Below are 27,065 nucleotides of genomic sequence, written 5' to 3' on the forward strand. Positions count from 1 at the left end.
AGTCTTGCCCATGTACATGTTGTCACAAACGCAGCATAAGATGTAAATCAAATGCTTTGGTGTTGCTTGCGATCACGCCTTTAACACTATCTTTTTCGACACCTAGGGTGTTTTTTGTTGGTGTTGTTGCACTGAGCACAATTGTCACAGGGGTAGTTTCCATCTCTCAGGGGAGTAAGGAGGGTTTTAGAACCTGTGCTGAGGCTGGCTCAGACTAGTCTGCTGCGAAGATTGGGGCCCCATTTGTAAACGAATAAGGGGAGCTCCTTGAATTCCTGGCTGAGTGCCACGTCTGAGGTGAGCGTATGCCAGTGCTTCATCGCTATGTTTCTAATCATAAAGGCTTTGGGGGTGAATGTAGTCATGCAAGTAACAGATAACTCCTTAGAAGTTTTCAGCAACAACCAAAAAAATTGTATTTCCTGGCGAGGTTTAGAGAGCACAATTTGGTATGCCTCTTCCACAACAGTGGGTGGAGTAACCCCTGTCCAGAAAATATTGTTTTATGTTGACATCTTTATCAATAAAGTCCTATGTCGAATAACACACGTCTGGGCCTATAGAACTGGCCTATAGAACTTGGGTAACCCTCTTTTTAGGGCACTAGGATGAGCGCTACTTGCTAGGAGAAAAGTGTTTCTGTTAGTCTCTTTCTGATATAGAGTGGTGATAAGTTCCCCATTAGCAACCTCTATCCACATGTCCAAGAAATGGATCCGCTTATGGTCATATTCAATAGAGAACTTCAGGTCAGTGTTCATACTGTTCAAAAAGGTTGTGAATTCATGGAGTTCTTGTTCAGGGCCAATACACACACAGGGAATATAAATATATACCTGAACCATTAGAGGATTTTTGGAGAAGTAAGGGTTCCTGGTCTCATCACAGATAAACTTTTGCTCAAAATAGACCACACATAGATTGCATTCGGAAGGTTTTCAGACCCCTTCCCTTTTTCCACATTTTGTTACACCCTTATTCTAAAATAGATTAAATAAAAAATGCTCCTCATCAATCTACACACAATACCCCATAATGACAAAGTATAAACAGGTTTATAGATATTTTTTCCAATAACAAAAATTATAAAAAAGAATACCTTATTTACATAAGTATTGAGACCCTTTGCTATGAGACTCGAAATTGAGCTCAGGTTCATCTTGTTAACAATGATCATCCTTGAGATGTTTCTAAAACTTGATTGGAGTCCACTTGTGGTAAATTCAATTGATTGGACATGATTTGGAAAGATACACACCTGTCTATATAAGGTCCCACATTTGACAGTGCATGTCAGAGCAAAAACCAAGCCATGAAGTCGAAGGAATTGTCCGTAGAGCTCCGAGACAGGATTGTGTCGAGGCACAGATCTGGGAAAGAGTACCTAAACATTTCTGCAGCATTGAAGGTCCCCAAGAACACAGTGGCCTCCATCATTCTTAAATGGAATAAGTTTGGAACCACCTAGACTCCTCCTAGAGCAATCTGGGAAGAAGGGCCTTGATCAGAGAGGTGACCAAGAACCCGAAGGTCACTCTGACAGAGCTCCAGAGTTCCTCTGCGGAGATGGGAGAACCTTCCAGAAGGACAACAATCTCTGCAGCACTCCACCAATCAGGCCTTTATGGAAGAGTGGCCAGATCGAAGCCACTCCTCAGTAAAAGGCACATGATAGCCCGCTTGGAGTTTGCCAAAAGGCACCTAAAAGACTCTCAGAACATGAGAAACAAGATTATTTGAGACTGAACTCTTTTTCAGCGGCAGGGACTGGGAGACTAGTCAGAAAAGTACAGAGAGATCCTTGATGAATACCTGCTCCAGAGAGCTGAGGACCTCAGACTGCGGCGAAGGACAACGACCCTAAGCACACAGCCAAGACAACGCTGTGTTTTTTCATAAAAACCTGTTATTACTTTGTCATTATGGGGTATTGTGTGTAGATTTATGAGGGGGAAAAACTATTGAATCAATTTTAGAAAAATAATATAATGTAACAAAATGTGTGTTTGAACACAGGCATAATGGGCTTTTGTGTATCCTTGGAGTAAATAGATTGCCAAACATACCTACAGTTGAAGTCTGAAGTTTACATACACTTAGGTTGGAATCATTAAAACTCATTTTTCAAACACACCACAAATTTCATGTTAACAAACTATAGTTTTGGCAAGTCGGTTAGGACATCTACTTTGTGCATGACACAAGTAATTTTTCCAACAATTGTTTACAGACAGATTATTTCACTTATAATTCACTGTATCACAATTCCAGTGGGTCAGAAATGTACATACACTAAGTTGACTGTGCCTTTAAACAGCTTGGAAAATTCCAGAAAATGATGTCATGGCTTTAGAAGCTTATGATAGGCTAATTGACATCATTTCAGTCAATTGAAGGTGTACCTGTGGATGTATTTCAAGGTTATACCTTCACACTCAGTGCCTCTTTGCTTGACATCATGGGAAAATCAAAAGAAATCAGCGAAGACCTCAGAAAATAAATGTTAGACCTCCACAAGTCTGGTTCATCCTTTGGAGCAATTTCCAAATGCCTGAAGGTACCACGTTCATCTGTACAAACAATAGTACGCAAGTATAAACACCGTGGGACCACACAGCCATCACACCGCTCAGGAAGGAGACAACACACGCGTTCTGTCTCCTAGAGATGAACGTACTTTGGTGCGAAAAGTGCAAATAAATCCCAGAACAACAGCAAAGGACCTTGTGAAGATGCTGGAGGAAACAGGTACAAAAGTGTCTATTTCCACATTAAAACAAGTCCTATATCGACATAACCATGAAAGGTCGCTCAGCAAGGAAGAAGCCACTGCTCCAAAACCTCCATAAAAAAAGCCAGACTCCGGTTTACAACTGCACATGGGGACAAAGTTCCTACTTTTTGGAGAAATGTCCCCTGGTCTGATGAAACAAAAATAGAACTGTTTGGCCATAATGACCATCATTATGTTTGGAGGAAAAAGGGGGAGACTTGCAAGCCGAAGAACTCCATCCCAGCCGTGAAACACGGGAGTGGCAGCATCATGTTGTGGGGGTGCTTTGCTGCAGGAGGGACTGGTGCACTTCACAAAGTAGATGGCATCATGAAGAGGGAAAATTATGTAGATATATTGAAGCAACATCTCAAGACATCAGTCAGGAAGTTAAAGCTTGGTCACAAATGGATCTTCCAAATGGACAATGACCCCAAGCATACTTCCAAAGTTGTGGCAAAATGGCTTAACCTGTTGGTGACTCCTTCCCGTTCTCATCCCGTTAACGGGATTGATTTTGACAACAGCCAGTGGAAAATCAGACCGCCAAATTTAAAACGGCTAAAATCTCATAATTCCATTTTCTCAAACAATCAACTATTTTACACCATTTTAAAGATAAACTTCTCGTTAATCTAACCACATTGTCCGATTTCAAAAAGGCTTCATGGCGAAAACATAAAATTAGATTATGTTAGGACATATACTTCACAAGAAACACCACACAGCCATTTTCCAAGCAACTAGATGCATCACAAAAACCCAAAACACAGATAAATGAAGCACTAAACTTTGACGATCTTCATCAGATGACACTCCTAGGACATTATGTTACACAATACATGTATGTTTTTCTCGATAAAGTTCATATTTATATCAAAAAACTGCATTTTACATTGGCGTGTAATGTTGAGAAATGTTTTCCCTCCAAACCTTTCGGTGAATGAGCACAATGAGCACACATAGTACGTAAATTTTCATCGTAAACAGTGATCAATATAGAAGTGTTATGCACAGAATTATAGATACACTTCTCCTAAATGCTACCGCTTTGTCAGATTTCAAAAAAGGTTTACGGCGAAAGCACAATTTGCAATAATCTGAGTACAGCCCAGATGACACAAACAACTAGCAAACCTGCCATCTTGGAGTCAATAAAACTAAGAAATTACATTATACATATTCACTTACCTTTGATTATCTTCATCAGAAGGCACTCCCAGGAATCCCAGCTCCACAATAAATGTTCGATAAAGTTCATATTTATTTCCAAATAATCCATTTTGTTCGCGCGTTAGGTTCACTATCCAAATCCGCGTGCTTAGTTAGTTCAAACGAAAAGTCCAAAAAGTTATACTAGAGTTTGTAGAAACATGTCAAACGATGTATAGAATCAATCTTTAGGTTGTTTTTATCATATACCTTGAATAAAATTCCAACCGGACCTATCCGTTCTCTTTAGGCGTGAATATGAACTCAGCTCGCTCCCAAGTCATTGCGCGTGACTTGAGCCCATGCCTTATAATGGGACACCAGTTTACCACAGCTGGTATTCCCTTCAAATTCACCATAGAATCTTCAAACACTGTTCTAAAGACTCCTGACATCTAGTGGAAGCTTTAGGAAGTGCAAAATGAACCCTAAGTCACTGTATACAGTCAAGGCAATCACTTGAAAGAACTACAACCTCAGATTTCCACTTTCCACACAGACTTTTTCTCAGGTTTTTGCCTGCCATATGAGTTCTGTTATACTCACAGACACCATTCAAACAGTTTTAGAAACTTCAGAGTGTTTTCTATCCAAATCTACTAATAATATGCATATTATAATTTCTGGGACAGAGTAGTAACCTGTTTAAATTGGGTACGTTTTTCATCCGGCCGTGAAAATACTGCCCTCTAGCCCTAAGAGGTTTTAAGGACAACAAAGTCAAGGTATTAGAGTGGCCATCACAAAGCCCTGACCTCAATCCTATAGAACATTTATAGAACAAGGAGGCATACAAACCTGACTCAGTTACTCCAGCTCTGTCAGGAGTAATGGGCCAAAATTCACCCAACTTATTGTGGGAAGCTTGTGGAAGGCTACTCACAACGTTTGACCCAAGTTAAACAATTTAAAGGCAATGCTACCACATACATATTGAGTGTATGTAAACTTCTGACCCACTGGGAATGTGATGAAAGAAGTAAAAGCTGAAATAAATCATTCTCTCTACTATTATTCTGACATTTCACATTCTTAAAATAAATTGGTGATCCTAACTGACCTAAGACAGGGAATTTTTACTAGGATTAAATATCGGGAATTGTGAAAAACTGAGTTGAAGTGTTTTTGGCTAAGGTGTATGTAAACTTCTGACTTCAACTGTAAGTTTGATTTTTTTTAAGCTAAAAATACCGGTCTTTACATCAAAAGAGTTAGTTTCATATGTGGGAACAAAAGAGAGGCGTTTATTTAAGACGGACACCTGATGTGTGATAAATACCTTATCAGACCAACTACAGCATCCTCGCCGGTTGGCGGGTATGGGGCCTGTTCCTGGGATCGTGGTTTCCTCTTGCCCCTCCTCATCTTCATGTGCCCCGTCTGCCGTTTGATCGCTGGTGTCCGAGGTCTTGGTGGTAATAGCCGCTCTGATTGGAATCTGAGTCACTTGGGAAGTCACTGTCCGATTGGTGGTGGGGACCCCTCTGGACCCCTCTGTTGGTTTATGTTGTTTCGTGGGGGCCTCAAATGTCTACTTGTAGACGGGTAATCAGTTGTGTACCTCTTGTATTTCGATTGACCAAAAGCTCAGCGATATTAAAATAAATTAGCATCTGACGCAAATACTTTTTTCTGTTTCACCATGGCATTTTTTTAAATACTTGCTAATTCCAGTAATGTAAATTTACAGTGCCTTCAGAAAGTAGTCACAACGCTTGACTTTTTCCGCATTTGTTGTTTTACAACCTGAATTTAAAATGTATTAAATAGAGATGTTTTGTCAGTATTCTACACACAACACCCCATGATGTCAAAGTGGAATTATATATTTTTTACATTTTAAAAATTAATAAAAAATGAAAAGCTGAAATGTCTTGAGTCAATAAATATTAAACCTTTTTGTTATGGCAAGCCTAAATAAGTTCTGGAGTAAGAATTAGCTTAACAATTCACATAATGAGTTGCATGGATTGAGCTGGTGAAGTTATTAATTACACTTTGGATTATCACGTTTCAGGTATGACCCAGACGCGGACAGTGTTGAAGAAACAAAAGTGTATTTCTAATACAGGGGCAGGCAAACAACAGGTCAAAGGCAGGCAGGGGTCAGGAATTCAGAGAAGGTGCAAAGGGTCCCGAACGGCAGGTTGTCTCAGGGTCAGGGCTGGCATGGGTCAATAATCCAGTGAGGTGGGGCAAGGTATAGAACGGCAGGCAGCCTTTGTATCCTGGAAACAGGAGACAAAGGGCTGTGAGACATGGGTTTAACTCTGGACACATGAAAGGTGTGATGTATACGAAGGGTATGTGTCACGCTTGTATAAAGGATTTGGAGACAGGCGCAGGAATACACAATAGTTTTTTTTAATACACCCAAAACAAACACGTATACAGAACACTGGGCTGTACCCAAACAAAAGAGCGAGGGTAAACCTCGTTGAACGACATGGGACGATACCCTTAAACACAATATATAAAGCACACAGCATAACAGCTGCACCAAAGCATAGGTACTCACACGACCAACGGACATGGGAACAATAACTGACAAAGACAGAGGGAACAGAGGGCACATATATAACATAATAATCAGGGGAAATGGGAACCAGGTGTGTGTAATCAGACAAGACAGTCCGGGGTTGATGATAATGACTTTGGAGATGGGAAACAGGCTGATAAACCGGGGGGAGAGTTTGTGGGATTCCACCCCGAGGGGCAGATCCCAGGTAGACAGCTATACCTTCTGCCCTAGACGATACCGGGGAGCCGGGGTCCGGTGACGTCACTTGTCGTCAATACCTCGAGGTGGTCTTGAGGAGGGCCGACCAGGCTCTCCTCCAGGTACGACGACAGTGACAGACAAACATCTGGACAGAAGGTATGCCGACCTCTTCTTCATGTTCAGGGAAGAGCGGTGGCTGATACCCCAGGGAACACTCAAAAGGTGATAGGCCTGTGGCAGAGCACGGAAGGATGTTGTGGGCGAATTCAACCCACACAAGCTGCTGACTCCAGGTGGTGGGGTTTGGCGGAGACCAGGCAGCGCAGAGTAGTCTCTAGGTCCTGGTTGGCTCCGACTGATCGTTAGACTGGGGGTGAAACCCGGAGGACAGGCTGGCCGACAACCCAATGAGGGTGCAGAACGCCTTCCAGAAGCGGATGAGAACTGAGGACCCTGGTCGGAGACCATGTCTACTGGTAGTGCATGGATCCAGAAGACGTGCTGCACCATGAGCTGGGCCATTTCTTTGGCAGAGGGTAGCTTGGAGAGAGGAATGAAGTGAGCGGCTTTGGAAAACCGATCCACCACGGTCAGGATGGCGGTATGGCCATCAAACAGGGGGAGACACGTGACAAAATCCAGGGAGATGTGAGACCACGGACGGTGAGGGACAGGCAGAGGTTGGAGGAGACCAGCCAAAGCTTGCTGAGGAGTCTTGTTCTGTGCACAGACCGTGCAAGCAGCGACGAATGCGGAGACGTCAGGAACCATGGTAGGCCACCAAAAGCATTGTCACACAAAGCAAGGGTCCGATGGGAGCCCGGGTGGCAGGCAAGCCTGGGGGAGTGGGCCCACTCCAGGACCGCAGAGCGGACCACGTCAGGCACAGCATCCAGTTATCTGGACCCCCCCTGGGTTTGGCTGGGAACGCTGCACCTCCCGAACCTGCTTTCCTATTCCCCAACTGAGTGTCGTTGCCAGACGCGAGGTGGGTAGGATGATCTCAGGTTCCAGGGTAGTAGTCGTGGGGCTATAGCGGCGTGACAGCGCATCCGGCTTGACATTCTTGGATCCCAGCCAGTGGGAGAGGGAGAAGTTGAACCGGGTGAACAGTAAGGCCCACCTAGCCTGCCTGGAATTGAGGGGCTTGGCGGTGAGGAGATATTCCAGGTTCTTGTGGTCGGTCCACACAATGAATGGATGTTCCATCCCATCCAGCCAGTGCCTCCACTCCGCCAATTCCATCTTCACCGGGAGAAGCTCATGGTTCCCCACATCGTAGTTCCGTTGAGGCGGTGGGAGAAGAAGGCACAGGGATGTAACTTGAGGTCCAGGGTAGACCGCTGGAACAGGGCAGCCCCCACTCCGACATCCGAAGCAGCGGCCTCCACCACGAACTGGCGGGACAGGTCAGGATGAACCAAGATGGGAGCTGTGGTGAAGCGATGTTTGAGATCCTGGAACGCCTGGTCGACAGCTGGAGACCACGTGAATGGAACCTTGGGAGGGGTGAGTGCAGACAGGGGGGAAGCCAGGGTGTTGCAGCCCCGGATAAAGCGGCGATAAAAGTTGGCAAATCCCAGGAAATGTTGCAGCTGTACTCTGGACGTAGGCTGGAGCCAATCCACCACCTCTCTCACCTTCCCGGGATCCATCTGTACACTCCCTGCAGCAATGATGTAACCCAGAAAGGAGATGGTGGAGTGATGGAATTCGCACTTCTCTGCTTTTACAAAAACCTGGTTCTCCAAGAGGCGTTAACTTCTTATGGGCAGGTGGGACGGTAACGTCCCACCTGCCCAACATCCGGTGAAAAGCCTTTTTGAAATCTGACACAGCGGCTGGATTAATAAGAAGTTAACCTCTTACATCTAGATGTGCCGCTAGCGGAACGCCTCGCCAATATCCAATAGAGCGTGGCGTGAATTACAAACACCTCAGAAATCCAAAAACGTCAATTTTTCAAACATATGACTATTTTACACCATTTTAAAGACAAGACTCTCCTTTATCTAACCACATTGTCCGATTTCAAAAAGGCTTTACAACGAAAGCAAAACATTAGATTATGTCAGGAGAGTACCCAGCCAGAAATAATCACACACCCATTTTTCAAGCTAGCATATAATGTCACAAAAACCAAAACCACAGCTAAATGCAGCACTAACCTTTGATGATCTTCATCAGATGACAACCCTAGGACATTATGTTATACAATACATGCATGTTTTGTTCAATCAAGTTCATATTTATATCAAAAAACAGCTTTTTACATTAGCATGTGACGTTCAGAACTAGCATACCCACCGAAAACTTCCGGTGAATTTACTAAATTACTCACGATAAACGTTCACAAAAAACATAACAATTATTTTAAGAATTATAGATACAGAACTCCTTTATGCAATCGCGGTGTCCGATTTTAAAATAGCTTTTCGGTGAAAACACATTTTGCAATATTCTGAGTAGATAGCCCGGCCATCATGGCTAGCTATTTTGACACCCACCAAGTTTGGCACTCACCAAACTCAGATTTACTATAAGAAAAATTGGATTACCTTTGCTGTTCTTCGTCAGAATGCACTCCCAGGACTTCTACTTCAACACCCAATGTTGTTTTGGTTCCAAATAATCCATAGTTATATCCAAATAGCTGCGTTCTGTTCTTGCGTTCAAGACACTATCCGAAGGGTGACGCGCCGGCGTGTATCGTAAAATAGCGATAATATTCCGACCGGGAGACCTTGTTTTCGTTCAAACACTGAAAATAGAAAATGGAGTCGTCACATGCACGCGCGCCCGTCTCATTGTTCTCAGCACGACCACTTTCCAAAAGCCCTACTGTTTTTCACCCAGGGACTGCAGAGTCATCATTCCCCGTTCTGGCGCCTTCTGAGAGCTTATGGGAGCCTTAGAAAATGTCACGTTACAGCAGAGATCCTCTATTTTCCATAAAGAGGCTATAGAAGGACAAGAAATGGTCAGAGAGAGCACTTCCTGTATGGAATCTTCTCAGGTTTTGGCCTGCCATATGAGTTCTGTTATACTCACAGACACCATTCAAACAGTTTTTAGAAACTTTAGGGTGTTTTCTATCCACATCTACTAATTATATGCATATTCTAGTTTCTGGGCAGGAGTAATAACCAGATTAAATCGGGTACGTTTTTTATCCGGCCGTGAAAATACTGCCCCTATCCTAAACAGGTTAAGCTTTATTTTGATGTAATATACTTGTGATTTTATGAAAGTTAAATATTTATAATTCGGTAGTTTGAATTTCGCGCTCTGCAATTTCACCGGATGTTGGCCAGGTGGGACGCTACCGTCCCACCTGCCCATAAGAAGTTACCTGCCAATAAGAAGTTACTTGAGGCCCTGGGTCTCAACCCCGCCCTGTGCAATTGGATCATGGACTTTCTGACAAGCCGCCCCCAGGTGGTGACGGTAGGAAACAACACCTCTACTTCGCTGATCCTCAACACTGGGGCCCCACAAGGGTGCATGCTCAGCCCCCTCCTGTACTCCCTGTTCACCCAGGACTGCATGGCCATGCACGCCTCAAACAAAATCATCAAGTTTGCAGATGACACAACAGTAGTGGGCTTGATTATACACAACGATGAGACAGCCTACATGGAGGAGGTGAGGGCACTCGGAGTGTGGTGTCACGAAAACAACCTCTCACACAACGTCAACAAAACAAAGGAGATGATCGTGGATTTCAGGAAACAGCAGTGGGAGCACCCCGATACACACATCGACGGGACATCAGTGGAGAATATGGAAAGTTTTAAGTTCCTTTGCGCACACATCACGGACAAACTGAAATGGTCCACCCACACAGACAGTGTGGTGAAGAAGGCGCAACAGCCTTCAACCTCAGGAGGCTGAAGAAATTTGGCTTGTCACCTAAATCCCTCACAAACTTTTACAGATGCACAATTGAGAGCATCCTGTCGGGCTGCATCACCGCCTGGTACAACCTGCCCTCCAGGACACCTACAGCACCCGATGTCACAGGAAGGCCAAAAACATAATCAAGGACAACAACCACCCGAGCCGCTGCCTGTTCACCCCGTTACCATCCAGAAGACGAGGTCAGAAAAGGGGCATCAAAGCTGGGACAGAGATGCTGAAAAACAGCTTCTATCTCAAGGCCATCAGACTGTTAAACAGTCATCTCTGACACAGAGATGCAGCTGCCTACATACAGACTCAAAATCATTGGCCACTTTAATAAATGGATCACTAGTCACTTTAATAATGACACTTTAATAATGTTTACATATCTTGCATTACTCATCTCATATGTACAGTTGAAGTTGGAAGTTTACATACACCTTAGCCAAATACAATTAAACTCAGTTTTTCACAATTCCTGATATTTAATCCTAGTAGAAATTCCCTGTCTTAGGTCAGTTAGGCTCACCACTTTATTTTAAGAATGTGAAAAACCTGAATAATAGTAGAGAGACTATTTATTATAGCTTTTATTTCTTTCAGCACATTCCCAGTAGGTCAGAAATACTCAATTAGTATTTGGTAGCATTGCCTTTAAATTGTTTAACTTGGGACAAACATTTCGAGTAGCCTTCCACAAGCTTCCCACAATAAGTTAGGTGAATTTTGGCCCATTCCTCCTGACAGAGCTGGTGTAACTGAGTCAGGGTTGTAGGCCTCCTTGCTCACACACGCTTTTTCAGTTCTGCCCCCAAATATCTATAGGATTGAGGTCAGGGCTTTGTGATGGCCACTCCAATACCTTGACTTTGTTGTCCTTAAGCCATTTTGCCACAACTTTGGAAGTATGCTTGGGGCCATTGTCCATTTGGAAGACCCGTTTGCGACCAAGATTTAACTTCCTGACTGATGTCTTGAGATGTTGCTTCAATATATCCACATAATTTCCCTCCCTCGTGATGCCATCTATTTTGTGAAGTGCACCAGTTCCTCCTGCAGCAAAGCACCCCGACAACATGATGATGCCACTCCCGTGCTTCACGGCTGGGATGGTGTTCTTTGGCTTGCAAGCCTCCCTCTTTTTCCTCCAAACATAACGATGGTCATTATGAACAAACAGTTCTATTTTTGTTTCATCAGACCAGAGGACATTTCTCCAAAAAGTAGGATCTTTGTCCCCATCTGCAGTTGCAAACCGGAGTCTGGCTTTTATATGGCGGTTTTGGAGCAGTGGCCTCTTCCTTGCTGAGCGGCCTTTCAGGTTATGTCGATATAGGGCTCGTTTTACTGTGGATATAGACACTTTTGTACCTGTTTCCTCCAGCATCTTCACAAGGTCCTTTGCTGTTGTTCTGGGATTGATTTGCTCTTTTCGCACCAAAGTACGTTCATCTCTAGGAGACAGAACGCATCTCCTTCTTGAGCAGGATGACAGCTGCGTGGTCCCATGGTGTTTATACTTGCGTACTATTGTTTGTACAGATGAACGTGGTACATTCAGGCATTTGGAAATTGCTCCCAAGGATGAACCAGACTTGTGGATGTCTACCATTTATTTTCTGAGGTCTTGGCTGATTTCTTTTGATTTTCCCATGATGTCAAGCAAAGAGACACTGAATGTAAAGGTAGGCCTTGAAATACATCCACAGGTACACCTCCAATTGACTCAAATGATGTCAATTAGCCTATCATAAGCTTCTAAAGCCATGACATCTTTTTCTGGAATTTTCCAAGCTGTTTAAAGGCACAGTCAACTTAGTGTATGTAAACTTCTGACCCACTGGAATTGTGATACAGTGAATTATAAGTGAAATAATCTGTCTGTAAACAATTGTTGGAAAAATGACTTGTGTCATGCACAAAGTAGATGTCCTAACCGACTTGCCAAAACTATAGTTTGTTAACGAGAAATTTGTAGAGTGGTTGAAAAACGAGTTTTAATGATTCCAACCTAAGTGTATGTAAACTTCCAACTTCAACTATTTATACTGTATTCTATACCATCTATTGCATCTTGCCTATGTTGCTTGGTCATCACTAATCCATATATTTATATATACATGTTCTTATTCCATCCCTTTACTTAGATTAATGTGTATTAGGTTGTTGTTGTGGAATTGTTAGATTACTTGTTAGATATTACTGCACTGTCGGAACTAGATGCACAAGCATTTCGCCACACTCGCATTAACGTCTGTGTCACGTCCTGACCAGTAAAATAGGTTGTTTGTTATTGTAGTTTGGTCAGGGCGTGGCAGGGGTTGCTTGTTTAGAGTGTTTCGGGGTTTGTTGGGCTATGTTCTTGTTAGTCTATTTCTATGTTAGTTCTAGTATGTCTATTTCTATGTGGTGCTTATTGGGTTGACCTTCAATTAGAAGCAGCTGCTCCTCGTTGCTTCTAATTGAAGGTCCTCTTTAAGAGGGGTGTTTTTTCTATGGGATTTGTGGGTAGTTGTTTCTTGTTTAGTGTTTGTTGCACCTGACAAGACTGTTTTCGTCGTTCTTTTTGTTCGGTGTTCATTTTTTGTTTAATAAAGAAGATAATGAGCATTCACATTCCCGCTGCGTTTTGGTCCAATCCCTACGACGCCCGTGACAGTCTGTTAACCATGTGTATGTGACCAATCAAATTTGATTTGATTTGAACCAACATAACAGAGCTTAAAGAATTTTGAAAATAATGTGCAAATGTACAAAAAAAACATGACATTTTTTTAAATCAGTTTTGAATTCGAGCTGTAACACATCAAAATGTGGAATAAGTAAAGGGTGTGAATACTTTCTGAAGGACCTCTAAGTGCTAGCAAAAATGGAAAATGGAAAAAACAGATTGCATTTCATTAAAGTAGTTTCCTTATCACATAGATGAGGATTAGGAAGAGGCTGTGCTGATGGGCAGGCCAAAATGAGAAAGTGTAGCTGCACGGTTTGGATTGTACGGAGTTAGGAGCATCCATGCAGATATGGTTAATGAGGTGTTTAAATATCCCTCTATGATTCCACAATCAGTGGTCTACAGAGAGAATACCCGGATAACAGCATAATTGAAAATAGAATATTGGAATGCAGCATAACAGCCAATCTTGAATATTGTTTAATTTCAAAACCATTCAGACTGCATGGTGTTTCCTTTCCTGGTTCATTTGACTGAATTCCCCCCCCCCCAAAAAAAAGAGAGGATGTGATAAAACTCACCGACCAACCCCTTTTCCTTTACAAAGTTGAATTTTTTTCTGTTCCTCTTTCTTGGAAGTCCTCTGTTATCAGCACTCAGAGTTCCTGGTTTATCTGTACTTCAAGAGTCCCATGAAGCATTTCAAAGCCATTTGGGATGGATTTTCCTGCAACTAATGTGCTGACTGCAGGCCTCTCTCTTTCTGGTTGGTGAGGGGACAGATTGCCCACACTTCTCCCTCTCCTCTCCCTGCAGGTATGCTGGAAGGACATACTCTCACTGCATGCGTTTAGATAAGGAGGGGTTCTAAGACATACTGGAGAATGCATTACCTTACAGCTATGTATGCAGTATTACTTTAATCATGACACAGGCATCATCCTTGGGTGTGATGTGAAATAGCTGTTTTCTACTCCAGAGCAGTTGAGACTTTCTCTGAGGGATGTACTTTGTGGTGTACTTTGACTAATGAGCCAATAAGAGAAGTGATGTGTTCTGTAGGATCGAAGTCATTCTCTAGTCTCTTTCCAATCTAATGTTGACATTAAGGATCTATATGCTCTACTGAGAATGATCTCCTCACAAATACAATTACCTCATATCTGCCCCAGGGAGAAATGTTCAGTACGCCTATATTGTGTTGATGTTAAGTGAACCTTACCAAAACAGTTATCTATTGTTGGTAATTCAAAAAGATTTCTCAATGGAAAGTAAAACATTTACCATGGATTTCAATGTAATGGATTTATCATAAAGAAGAGGCCAACATCACAGTGTAAGAGTTTCATAAAAACATTTAAATGTACTTTGCATTGTACATGCAAATGTCAGTTGCTATTGCTCTTCACTTACAGAATCTGGACAGGCAGTAACATTATGTGCAAATAAAATGATTCATACAACAACTGGTATTCATCTTTTTATAACATACCTTACCCAATGCACTGTCACACGGACAATTCATTTTGTTCACCATACAGCAAAATAGTGGTTGGGGGAAGATGGGGAGGTATTCCATTATTATGGTATCAGATGTCTTTGACCCCTAGTTTTAGCAATTTACCATCAACTATTCACCTGTTATTAATATGAGTGATAAATCCATATAAAACATTTAAACATAAATGCTTTTATAAATAGTCAGTATATTCTTTCCAATTCATATAAACACTCCATCTTCTCAAAAATACTTTGCTGCTTCCATAAGCGCATGTTCATGAGAAAAATACGGATCTCTAAACATTAAATCAGTGCCCAATGTCCAACCAGTCTTACAAACAAACAGAAAAAACATACAAACAGAAAAGACTGACCAAACATGCACCCTTTGAAATTAGAGTGATTCCCCATTAAGGGCTCTGCACCTCCATATTATCTATTAAGGTGTCTTTGTTGGAGAACTGCAGGTTACGGATGGACCTCCACACCCTTAGGTAACTGTCACTCACAGACTGGTTGGCCTGGTTCTCGTTATGAAAGGCCTCTCTCTGGAGTTCTACAGACTCCATGCTGTTGCTGGTGTCTGGAAGTGGGTAGTCACTGAGGCTCTGATCATTGAGGAGGTGGTCCTGTGTGGGGACCTGTTCAATCGATCCTTCATCGGACCATCCGTGACCATTTGGGCAGGGGCTCCAGGTCTCCGTTGGGAGGCTTCTTCTCAATGTAAGTTTGTCCAGGCAGACTCTCGTCCTTGCTTTGCTCCTCCAGGTCCTGGTAGAGGGTCTTCCTCCTGGTCTCAAAGTACTTGACGATGCAGTAGGTGATGGAACCCACAGTGTTGACCACAACGCCGGCAACAAACAGGCTGGTGGGCTCCACGTCGCTGAAGGCCACCATGCCCACTGTGATGGTGGCAATGCTCTTCACCACTCCCACGAAGCTGGTGGTGACGGCCGAGTTGATGTAGGTGCATTGGAGCGTGGTGAAGTTCATGGCACAGCCGATGACTATGCAGAGGGAGAAGATGCCTGAGATGAAGGGGTTACTCCAGCCCGTGTAGCTCCACATGTTGATGGAGTCCATGCTGACAATGGAGCAGATTAAGAGAACTGGGGAGGCCATAATGGCGATGGAGTACTGGGCCGTGAGGGGGCCATATTCACTGTCTGTGCTGGTCTTCTGGATCAAGACCAGGTAGGAGGCGTGGATGATCACAGCCAGGACACCCGTCACGTAGCCAAACGTGTCACCCGTCACGTCACCAGACCCTGAGTAAACACAGACACAGTGGTGAGAGAACATTAAAAAAAATATGGTGATTACATTAGTTTTTTGCAGGGTGAAACCTATTGTAAGGTATCCTGATGCTCTGAGCATTATTAAAAGGTAGTGAGGAGCCACATCTTTAACACACATTCTATCCATATGGATAGGATGTGCGTCTTAAATGTATGGTGTAAAGGGGACAGAGCATGGTGCTGAACTTTCCTCACAGTAGCAGCAACATTGAGAGTTGTTGCATCTGGATACTTTACCAAAGGGACGTTTCTAGAAAAAACGGTGGTAATCGCTTGTTTTTTTATTTTATTTTTACACTAACCCCATTCGTGTATGTGTAATATAAACTCCAGGATAGATTATTGCTGGTATGCAGTTTGAGGCCTATACACATTCATCACAACTTACTGCGTAGTATAGGCTATTTAGAATCAATTATGACGTTTCATTTCTACTTTACTTGACTGTACAATTAGAAGTTAATGTTATTTGAATAAGAGTAATTTTACCAGCTAAAGCTGCTCCTCCAGTAGTGATGAGCACCGCCGTTATGACCCCCACTGACGGGATACCGTTCTTCAGAACGCACACGCCGATGCCTAGGGTGACCAACGGTAGACACCGTTTAAAAACCACATACATGGGTAGACTCAGTCCTCTGAGAGACCATAGTGTTAGAGTGGACTGTAATGTGGACAGAATACAAACACCTCCGAAGACTTTGGCTAGTTGAAGACTGAACGGAGGTATGTCTACTTTTCCCAGTCTCCTCAGAATCTCCAGTGTAATCGCTGCCAGCGTGCTGGTGAGGCACTGGATGAGAGTGAGGTAGTTGAAGTTATAAGTCGTGATGAGAAATTTTAGTAAAATGTTCAACGATCCCGAGAAAAATCCATGAGCAACAGCGACTGAGATACCAAGTAAACGACCTTTACAAACTTCCATACTTGCCTTGAATTTCCCTTTACGCAAGAGCAAGAAAATGAAAATATTGGTGAGTCTTTATTGAACACTCAGTCCCTTGGAATAAAGTGGTGTACACAGTGTACAGTCTTCCTCCTTGAACGCACAGCTGTAAAAGTCTAAGTTGTTAATGTCAGGAAAAGGTTTTAATTGCAAGCAGGACCTTTCCATATAAAGGGGTCCGTAAACGCAAATAGAGGCTGGTCCCAAAACGTTGAAGAGAAAAAAAGCTTGGGTATTCTGACGCGTCTGTTTAAATTTGCAGCCAGCCAGCATGCGTTTTTCATCAATTAAATTACCTCATGTTGGAGAAGTTCTAGCTTTCTTTCTTTTGCTTCCCATGCTGTTGGATACAGCAGAGAGAGACCAGAGACTGCTGGAAGAGCTGTTGGGAAAGAACTAAACTACAGTGCGACGTGCATATGGATAAGCCCACCAGTACTGTATATCCCCTCTAGCACCAGAGAGCTCCATGGGCGCAACACTTAATTAAGCGCTGAATTTGCCTTATGGAATAACACATTTGCCGCAACAACGGTTACATTTTACTCACAATAAAGGGGTCATTCCATGAAACCGGTACGATTTGAGTCACTCTTACCTTAAGTATATTTTAAGTATTGGGTCATAAAAAAGCTTTTTAAATTAAATGTGTAAATATATATAGGCAAGTCAGTTAAGGACAAATTCTTATTTACAATGACTACATGACCAAAAGTATGTGGACACCTGCTCATCAAAACCCTCATTCCAAAATCATGGGCATTAATATGGATATAACAGCCTATTATATATATGTTATAACAGCCTCCAATCCTCTGGGAAGGCTTTCCACTAGATGTTGGAACATTGCTGCGGGGACTTTCTTCCATTCAGCAATAAGAGCATTAGTGAGGTCGGGCACTGATGTTGAGCGATTAGACCTGGCTCGCAGTCAGCCTTCCAATTCATTCCAAAGGTGTTTGATGGGGTTGAGGTCAGGGCTCTGTGCAGGCCAGTCAAGTTCTTCCAGACCGATCTCAACAAACCATTTCTGTATGGACCTCACGTTGTGCACAGGAGCATTGTCATGCTGAAACAGGAAAGGGCCTTCCACAAACTGTTGCCACAAAGTTGGAACCACAGAATCATCTAGAATGTCATTGTATGCTGTAGCGTTAAGATTTCCCTTCACTGGACTAAAAGGCCTATCCCAAACCATAAAAACAGCCCCAGCCCATTATTTCTCCTCCACCAAACTTTACAGTTGGCACTATGCATTGGGGCAGGTAGCATTCTCCTGGCATCCGCTGGACCCAGATTCGTCTGTTGGACTGCCAGATGGTGAAGCGTGATTCATCACTCCAGAGAACGTGTTTCCACTGTTCCAGAGTTCAATGGCGACGAGCTTTACACCCAGTGCGCATTTTGATCTTAGGCTTGTGTGCGGCTGTTCGGCCATGGCAACTCATTTCATGAAGCTCCCGACAAAAAGTTATTGTGCTGACGTTGCTTCCAGGGGCAGTTTGGAACTCGGTAGTGAGTGTTGCATCCAAGGACAGACGATTTTTATGCGCTACGTGCTTCAGCACTCGGCGATTCCGTTCTGTGAGCTTGTCTGATCCACCACTTCAAGGCTGAGCCGTTGTTGCTCCTAGACGTTTCCACTTCACAATAACAGCACTTACAGTTGACCGGGGCAGCTCTAGCAGGGCATAAATTAGATGAACTGACTTGTTGGGAAGGTGGCATCCTATGACAGTGCCACGTTGAAAGTCACTGAACTCTTCAGTAAGTTCATTCTACTGCCAATATTTGTCTATGGAGATTGCATGGCTGTGTGCTCAATTTTATACACCTGTCAGCAACGGGTGTGGCTGAAATAGCCAAATCCACTAATTTGAAGGGATGTCCACATACATTAACTGACAGAAAGCATTTTGTCATAGATTTTGCCGTAGATGTAAACATCTATTTGTGCTTTTTTGTTGAGGATTTTTTTTAAATAAATGCATGATTATTGATTAAAATCACAATATTAAATTGCATACCTCAGTCTATCCTCCCATTGCGTCAACCAATCTCCCCCATGGTCTCCTGCTCCTCCTTATCCTCCACCTTCGCCGACAAGCTCCTCGTCCTAATCAATCATTATGATTCACACCTGGACTCCATTACCTTAATCATTTCCTCCCCTTTATATGTCACTCTCCCATGTTCACTTACCAGTTGGTATAGTTCTTGTGTATCGACGTACTGCCTTATGTTAGTGTCGTGTTCTTGGTTTTGTTGTTTTATTAAAACGTTTCACCTGCACCTGCTTCCGACTCACCGTCCCATCATTACACCCATAACAATAATGAACTTATCCTTGTGTCATCAACTGGAAGTGACATCATACAAGTCTTCTGAACAATATAGTGCAAAGACAAGCACGTCATGCGTTTTTTATATATACATTGGTGGGTTTTATTTCACTTATTAGATGTGATGCATTACCATTTACAGTAGATGTAGGCCTAAGTATGAATGGACTGTAATGCACTAAGAGGTTTATATTGTATTAACATAGATTGAGCAACATATAATAGACATGACTAACTGGAGAGGTGCTGACTAGTAGTGTAGGCTGAGTAGACTCATGACACACACACACTGCCTGGTTGTGGGGCCGCTCAAGGACAGGTGTATGTGAGGAACTGATAGAGGGGAGAATGGCTGTAGCATAAAAACAGGCACTGTCCTTGAGTGTCTGACTCTCGGTTACACACATGAAGATAAGCTAGAAGACAACTATGCTTGGCAACAAAGATGCGTCTAGAGGCTGGGACCAGCCTGCACGCCAACGATAGGCTGGAGTAAGTCTAAACCACACCCAAGCCTCTACTATGACAGGCCCTCAGGGAGAGGGAACTACGTCTGTCAATAAGTATTTAAGGAAGAACTTATGTCATTTCAGTTCTCTGTTTTTCCCTGCGAGGTGTTACAGGGAGCCCGTATATACGAACCACCTATTTACCCTTCAAGGGTTTGCATTAATTAAAGTACAAAGAAATCAGAAGTTACTATGTGCTGACTATTTTGTTCCGATACCAGATCGAATTCACGCTACTTTAACAACAGTGAGGGAAAAAAGTATTTGATTGTAATGCTTAGGCGTAGTGGAGGAGTAATCAGACGCAGGAAGCAGCGATACGGGTGATGGCTTTTTAATGTGCGACACAGCAAAACACCTGCCACCCCAAATAACGAACTCAGCGCACACAAAAATCAAAGTGCCCCAAACACAGGGGACAAAACACAGTGAGTGACAACCCACGCACTAGCGCTAAATACAACACAGCGCGTAACAAAGCAACTAACAGATAAACAATCCCGTACAAAGAGCAGGCGGGCCAACTAGCTAATATAGCCCCGCTAATCAACCCAACTAAGGACAGGTGCAAACAATAACAGAAAGGGTGTCATACAAGTTGAAGCCGTGTTGTATGGACCAAACTGCAGACGGAATGTGGATACTCATCTTTTAATGTAAAGAATAATAAATTAAAGCAAAGTATACACAGGAAACCAATAAACACAACTTCACAACAGGCTAACATGCTTACTACAAACAAAAGGACTAGCAGTGTTAGCACAACCACCCACAAACCCAAGTGACAAACATACTCCTAAATATATGACTCCCAATCAGGAAAAAACGATCCACAGCTGTTCCTGATCAGGAGTCACAAGACTAACACAGAAACAGATAATCTAGACAACACATACAGACTTCTTCTGCCACGTCCTGACCAAAATACTACACCACTACTCCCTCTGCTGGTCAGGACGTGACAAAGGGGGAAACAAAAAGGAATCAGTGGCAGCTAGTAGGCCGGTGACGACGACCGCCGAGCACCACCCGAGCAGGAGGGGGCGCCACCTTCGGTGGGAGTCGTGACATTGATCCCCTGCTAATTTTGTACGTTTTCCCACTGACAAAGAAATTATCAGTCTATAATTTTAATGGTAGGTTTATTTGAACAGTGAGAGACAGAATAACAACAAAAAAATCCTGAAAAACGCATGTCAAAAATGATATAAAATGATTTGCATTTTAATGTGGGAAATAAGTATTTGACCCCCTCTCAATCAGAAAGATTTCCGACTCCCAGGTGTCTTTTATACAGGTAACGAGCTGAGATTAGGAGCACACTCTTAATTAAAGGGAGTGCTCCTAATCTCAGTTTGTTACCTGTATAAAAGACACCTGTCCACAGAAGCAATCAATCAGATTCCAAACTCTCCACCATGGCCAAGACCAAAGAGCTCTCCAAGGATGACAGGGACAAGATTGTAGACCTACACAAGGCTGGAATGGGCTACAAGACCATCGCCAAACAGCTTGGTGAGAAAGTGACAACAGTTGGTGCGATTATTCGCAAATGGAAGAAACACAAAAGAACTGTCCCTGCCCCTTGGCCTGGGGCTCCATGCAAGATCTCACCTCGTGGAGTTGCAATGATCATGAGAAAGGTGAGGAATCAGTCCAGAACTACACGGGAGGATCTTGTCAATGATCTCAAGACAGCTGGGACCATAGTCACCAAGAAAACAATTGGTAACACACTACGCCGTGAAGGACTGAAATCCTGCAGCGCCCGCAAGGTCCCCCTGCTCAAGAAAGCACATATACATGCCCGTCTAAAGTTTGCCAATGAACATCTGAATGATTCAGAGGACAACTGGGTGAAATTGTTGTGGTCAGAGGAGACCAAAATGGAGTTCTTTGGCATCAACTCAACTCGCCATGTTTGGAGGAGGAGGAATGCTGCCTATGACCCCAAGAACACCATCCCCACCGTCAAACATGGAGGTGGAAACATTATGCTTTGGGGGTGTTTTTCTGCTAAGGGGACAGGACAACTTCACCGCACGAAAGGGACGATGGACGGGGCCATGTACCGTCAAATCTTGGGTGAGAACCTCCTTCCCTCAGCCAGGGCATTGAAAATGGGTCGTTGATGGGTATTCCAGTATGACTATGACCCAAAACACACGGCCAAGGCAACAAAGGAGTGGCTCAAGAAGAAGCACATTAAGATCCTGGAGTGGCCTAGCCAGTCTCCAGACCTTAATCCCATAGAAAATCTGTGGAGGGAGCTGAAGGTTCGAGTTGCCAAACGTCAGCCTCGAAACCTTAATGACTTGGAGAAGATCTGCAAAGAGGAGTGGGACAAAATCCCTCCTGAGATGTGTGCAAACCTGGTGGCCAACTACAAGAAACGTCTGACCTCTGTGATTGCCAACAAGGGTTTTGGCACCAAGTACTAAGTCATGTTTTGCAGAGGGGTCAAATACTTATTTCCCTAATTAAAATGCAAATCATTTTATAACATTATTGACATGCGTTTTTCTGGATTTTTTGTTATTGTTATTCTGTCTCTCACTGTTCAAATAAACCTACCATTATAATCATAGACTGATCATTTCTTTGTCAGTGGGCAAACGTACAAAATCAGCAGGGGATCAAATACTTTTTTCCCTCACTGTATATTTTTTAAATGTATATTTATTGTTAGATTGGTGTCCTCATGCTCAACAACTCAACTCTGTTACATGAAATAAAGATAGAAATCTATTACTTATCGAAACTTTTTTATTGCAAAAATATAAGCCAATTCTTAATTTCATGCATGCCATGTCGTCTCCTGTTCTTCACCACATGAGGAGCACATTTTGAGCCAAAAAACTCAACCCAGCCACACTCAACCCCAATACTTGTTTGACTATAGCAGGGTTGTAATAGTGTGACATGGTTGAGTTTGTCACTTTGTTTGTGAAGTTTTCCAATTATTCCAATGAATTATTGTCTATGTTTATTCTTATAACCACATGCATATGTTGACTGTAATGTTCTCCATGTTATAGGTCGACTTTGGGCAAAAACACAAAAAATAACGGCTTTAAACTGTATAACTGATCAATGCACCATCATACCAGGTCATTTAATGCAAAAAAATATATATAAAATGGATGAATAAGATATTTGGATACAGAAGTGCTATTTCTTACCGATCTCTACACCTTCCGTCCAAAAACAAATCCTGTGAAATGAAGTCAACACATACAGGAGGAGTTACTGGCTACAGTAGCTACAGTGGCTAGCTTAGCTAATGAACTAGCTACGCATAACCAAAATGACACATTGATGAACCACCAAAGGCACACCCCATTTCTGTTTGAAAGAGGCGGAGTTGGACAATTTTTCGTGCCCAAAGGTGACCTTTAGGAATATATAGCAGTGGAGGCTGCTGAGGGGAGGACGGCTCATAATAATGGCTGGAACAAGGTAAATGAAATGGCATCAAACACATGGAAACCATTTGTTTGATGTATTTGATACCATTCCACTCATTCCGCTCCAGCCATTACCACGGGCCTGTCCTCCCCAGTTAAGGTGCCACCAACTTCCTGTGATATAAACAGCAGTCCATAGGCCATGTGTATAGGTGTATTAGAGTGAAGTCACTGGAGAGAGCATTCTATTCTTGTCAATCAACATTTCTGTGTAGATCTTTACAGTCTAAAGTAGAGTCTAAATCTTTATATGTGGATATGCCATCTGATATATTGTGATGTCAGCTGCATGTGCTCAACACAGAAGCAACTCAACTGCAAGTGCTTCAACGCACAGCATTTCAGTTTCAGCAAGAAGGTGCCAACTGTTGCGCCACAGCAATGCAATGGGGCGACAGGTAGCCTATAGTGGTTAAGAGCATTGGGCCAGTAACAGAAAGGTCGCTAGTTCGAATCCCCAAGCCACTAGGTGAAAAATCTGTCTATGTGCCCTTGAGCAAGTCACATAACCTTAACTGCTCCTGTAAGTCACTCTGGTTAAGAGTGTCTGCTAAATTATGTAAATGTAAGAAAATACAGTAGGGAAGTCCAGGGCTGTGGTGTATGCTCAGATACAGTGAAGACCTACACTGAGTGTACAAAACATTTGGAACACCTTCCTACATTAAATTAGTTTCACTTCTTTTTTCCCTTAGAACAGCCTCAATTCATCAGTTCGAATGGATTCTACAAGGTGTCGAAAGCGTTCCACAGGGATGCTGGCCCGTGTTGAATCCAATGCTTCCCACAGTTCTGTCTAGTTGGCTGGATGTTCGTTCTTTGGGTGGTGGACCATTCTTGATACACACGGGAAACTGTTGAGCATAAAAAACCCAGCAGCGTTGCAGTTCTTGACACACTCAAACCGGTGTGCATGGCACCTACTACCATACCCCATTCAAAGGCACTTAAATCTTTTGTCTTTGTCTGTCGTGCCATGATAAACGGGGAGCCGGGCACATGGACCCAGTTCATTTTCCTTAAGACAAAACTTTGAGGAGAATCCTCAATTCCTCACTATGTTATCTCAACCACTCATTACTGCCTCTGATGTCTTAACTATATCTATAGATTCATTTTGACCACGCCAATATAGCTTCCAGTGTGGAAAATCAACATTAGGGCAGATAATTAAAATACAATAGGCATACAAAATAGATTAACAACACTTTTAATTAGAATGTTTCATGATGATATCACATTTTGAGCCAAGAAAGGCAAATTCTAATATTCCCCGTTAGTTTCCCCATATCGACAAGGAGGAATTACTGTAGGAGTGATAAGAATGCATCCAGTGCTATTGCCATTAAGTAATTTAGTCCATAGCTCTAAGCAAATCTTGATAAGACATGAACAACAAAAAAGAACATAAACATTAACATAAAAGTAGGCCTATAGGCGACAGAATAAAGTGGTGAAAGACAATGAATTGCAAAAAAAAGCAATTGCAAAGACTGTAAATAACTAATTCAAAGAGAGTTATAGCAAATGTTTCAGTTCTGTGCCATGCCAGACAGCTCTGAAGTGACTCTGCTTCATGTAAGACCTTCAAAGACAGAGTGAGTGCCCATAGAGTCTGAGTGCAGTCACTTTTATTATGATAATTACTCACAGAAAAAAATGGCTGCAGAGAACATTTGGATCAGGCCTCAGCATTGTAACTCTTATGCATTAAGCAGCACAAAGCTGGGATCGCTGAGGGCTAAATTAGGGATCTCTCCTCTCAACTGTTCCTCTAGGGATCACAGAACTTTCTGTCAGATTCATGACATTTACTTTCATATCCTAAGAATGAGCATTTGGCGCATCCTAAGTATTCGGCACATGTGACAAATAAAGTTTGATTTAATTTGAACATTGTAATGCAATGGACAGTTTATCAAAGATAATTGATAGAGTCCAGACCTGTGTGTTGAGCTAAGGAGGAATCCCTGCTTTCCCATCTGTATTCAGGCTCAGTTGTGTGTGGGGGCTCTTAATAGCAGCACTATGAAAGCTGAAGGGAAGCTTTGGCAAACCCACCACCGTCCTAAAAGTCCTCCGTTCCTTGCAGCAGGCCAATTATGAGATCTCTGCGGTGCACTGGGCAGAGGGGCAGCCAGGCATGGAGGTGTGTAGATTTTGACCTAGGAGCAGTCCACCACCTGTGAACACACAGACAGACTGCACTCATCAAAAGGAGATTCCATGTGATCTGAGGGATGGAGATGATGTCCTCATGTGATTTCATATGATGAGAAATTAAGTTTTGTTGGGCTTCGAACTGGTGTCAGACAGAGGACTATGATGTCACTTAATAATGTTTATATATCTTGCATTACTCATCTCATATGTATGTACTGTTTCTATACTATTCTACTGTATCTTAGTCCGTTCCGCTCTGACATCGCTCGTCCATATGTTTATAGTCAATTCATTCCTACTTAGATTTGTGTGTATTGGGAATATGTTGTGTAATTTGTTAGATATTACTTTTTAGATATTACTGCACTGTCGGAGCTAGAAGCACAAGCATTTCGCTACACCCACAATAACATCTGCTAATCATGTGTATATGACCAATACAATTTGATTTGATATATTAGGATGCATGTGAGTTTTGTATGGTCACATTCATACAATAGGTCTGGATTTGAGAGTTGAATGGAAAGCTTTGAGGGTCATTTCGGTGCACAGTTGTACTGTGTGTAACGGTTGTTGCAGGAAGTAGACCAAGGCGCAGCGTGTTGAGTGCTCATCATAAACTTTTAATAGAACACTTTAAACAAAACAAGAACGACAGCCAAACAGTTCTGTCAGGAACATCAACTAAACAGAAAGTAACCACCCACAAAACCCAAAGGAAAACAGGCTGCCTAAGTATGGCTCCCAATCAGAGACAACGATATACAGCTGTCCCTGATTGAGAACCATACCCGGCCAAAACAAAGAAATACACAAAACATAGAAAAAAGGACATAGAATGCCCACCCTAGTCACACCCTGGCCTAACCAAAATAGAGAACAAAACCCTCTCTATGACCAGGGCGTGACACTGTGTTCCTATAATAGCATTGGACGTTTATAGTGTCTTAGTGTTGGGGAAAATATTTTTGATCATCAGACATGCACACACTGTTATTTAGCAATGTTCAATATTATTTTACATGCTGTGGGTAGAGTGTCTGGGTGGAGATTGAAAGAAAATTGGCAATTCAAGCAGTCATTGCTTTTAAAGCACCTTCAAAAAGGCCTCAAAGTGCCTTTTCAACAATGTGTAGACAAATATGTCTTTGAGCCTTAGTGGGGTTTATTATTAGGTTGAACTCTACCAGACGTACAGTATGTCATGGTTGTCAACTGAATTACATACTGTCCACTTTCATCTAGTCTTCATAAAGACATGGACAATGCTATCCAATAGCATGCGTGGCAAATTGATCTAGCCTTTTTAGCTCCAAAGGCAAAAAGCTCCATGGCACGACAGTCAAAAGTCTTCACACGCAACAAATTATATATTGGCCTATCTATCCACGTACATTTGAATAAAGGCTAAGATGATTTCTCTTTTATGAACAATGAAGTATGGAGGGTCATAAAAACAAACATGGACCTACAATATATAATTCGTCCAGTATGATTTAGCCTGGAAGAAATACGTCTCCAATGAGCTGCACAGTTAATTTCCTCTCCTGTGTATC

General features: G+C 42.7%; 1 protein-coding gene across 1 annotated transcript; it reads right to left on the bottom strand.

Annotated features, from left to right (window-relative positions):
- Positions 1-14,574: 14,574 nt before the first annotated feature.
- Positions 14,575-17,536, bottom strand: LOC106571365 (solute carrier family 35 member D3). The gene is made up of 3 exons (XM_045696072.1): positions 16,572-17,536; positions 15,445-16,052; positions 14,575-15,392 (listed from the first exon to the last, which is right to left on the bottom strand). The coding sequence occupies exons 1-3, from the start codon at positions 17,005-17,007 to the stop codon at positions 15,195-15,197; spliced, it is 1,242 nt and encodes a 413-aa protein (XP_045552028.1). The 5' UTR covers positions 17,008-17,536; the 3' UTR covers positions 14,575-15,194.
- Positions 17,537-27,065: the final 9,529 nt, after the last annotated feature.

This window comes from Salmo salar, chromosome ssa15 (genome assembly GCF_905237065.1).
Source record: "Salmo salar chromosome ssa15, Ssal_v3.1, whole genome shotgun sequence".
NCBI lineage: Eukaryota > Metazoa > Chordata > Actinopteri > Salmoniformes > Salmonidae > Salmo > Salmo salar.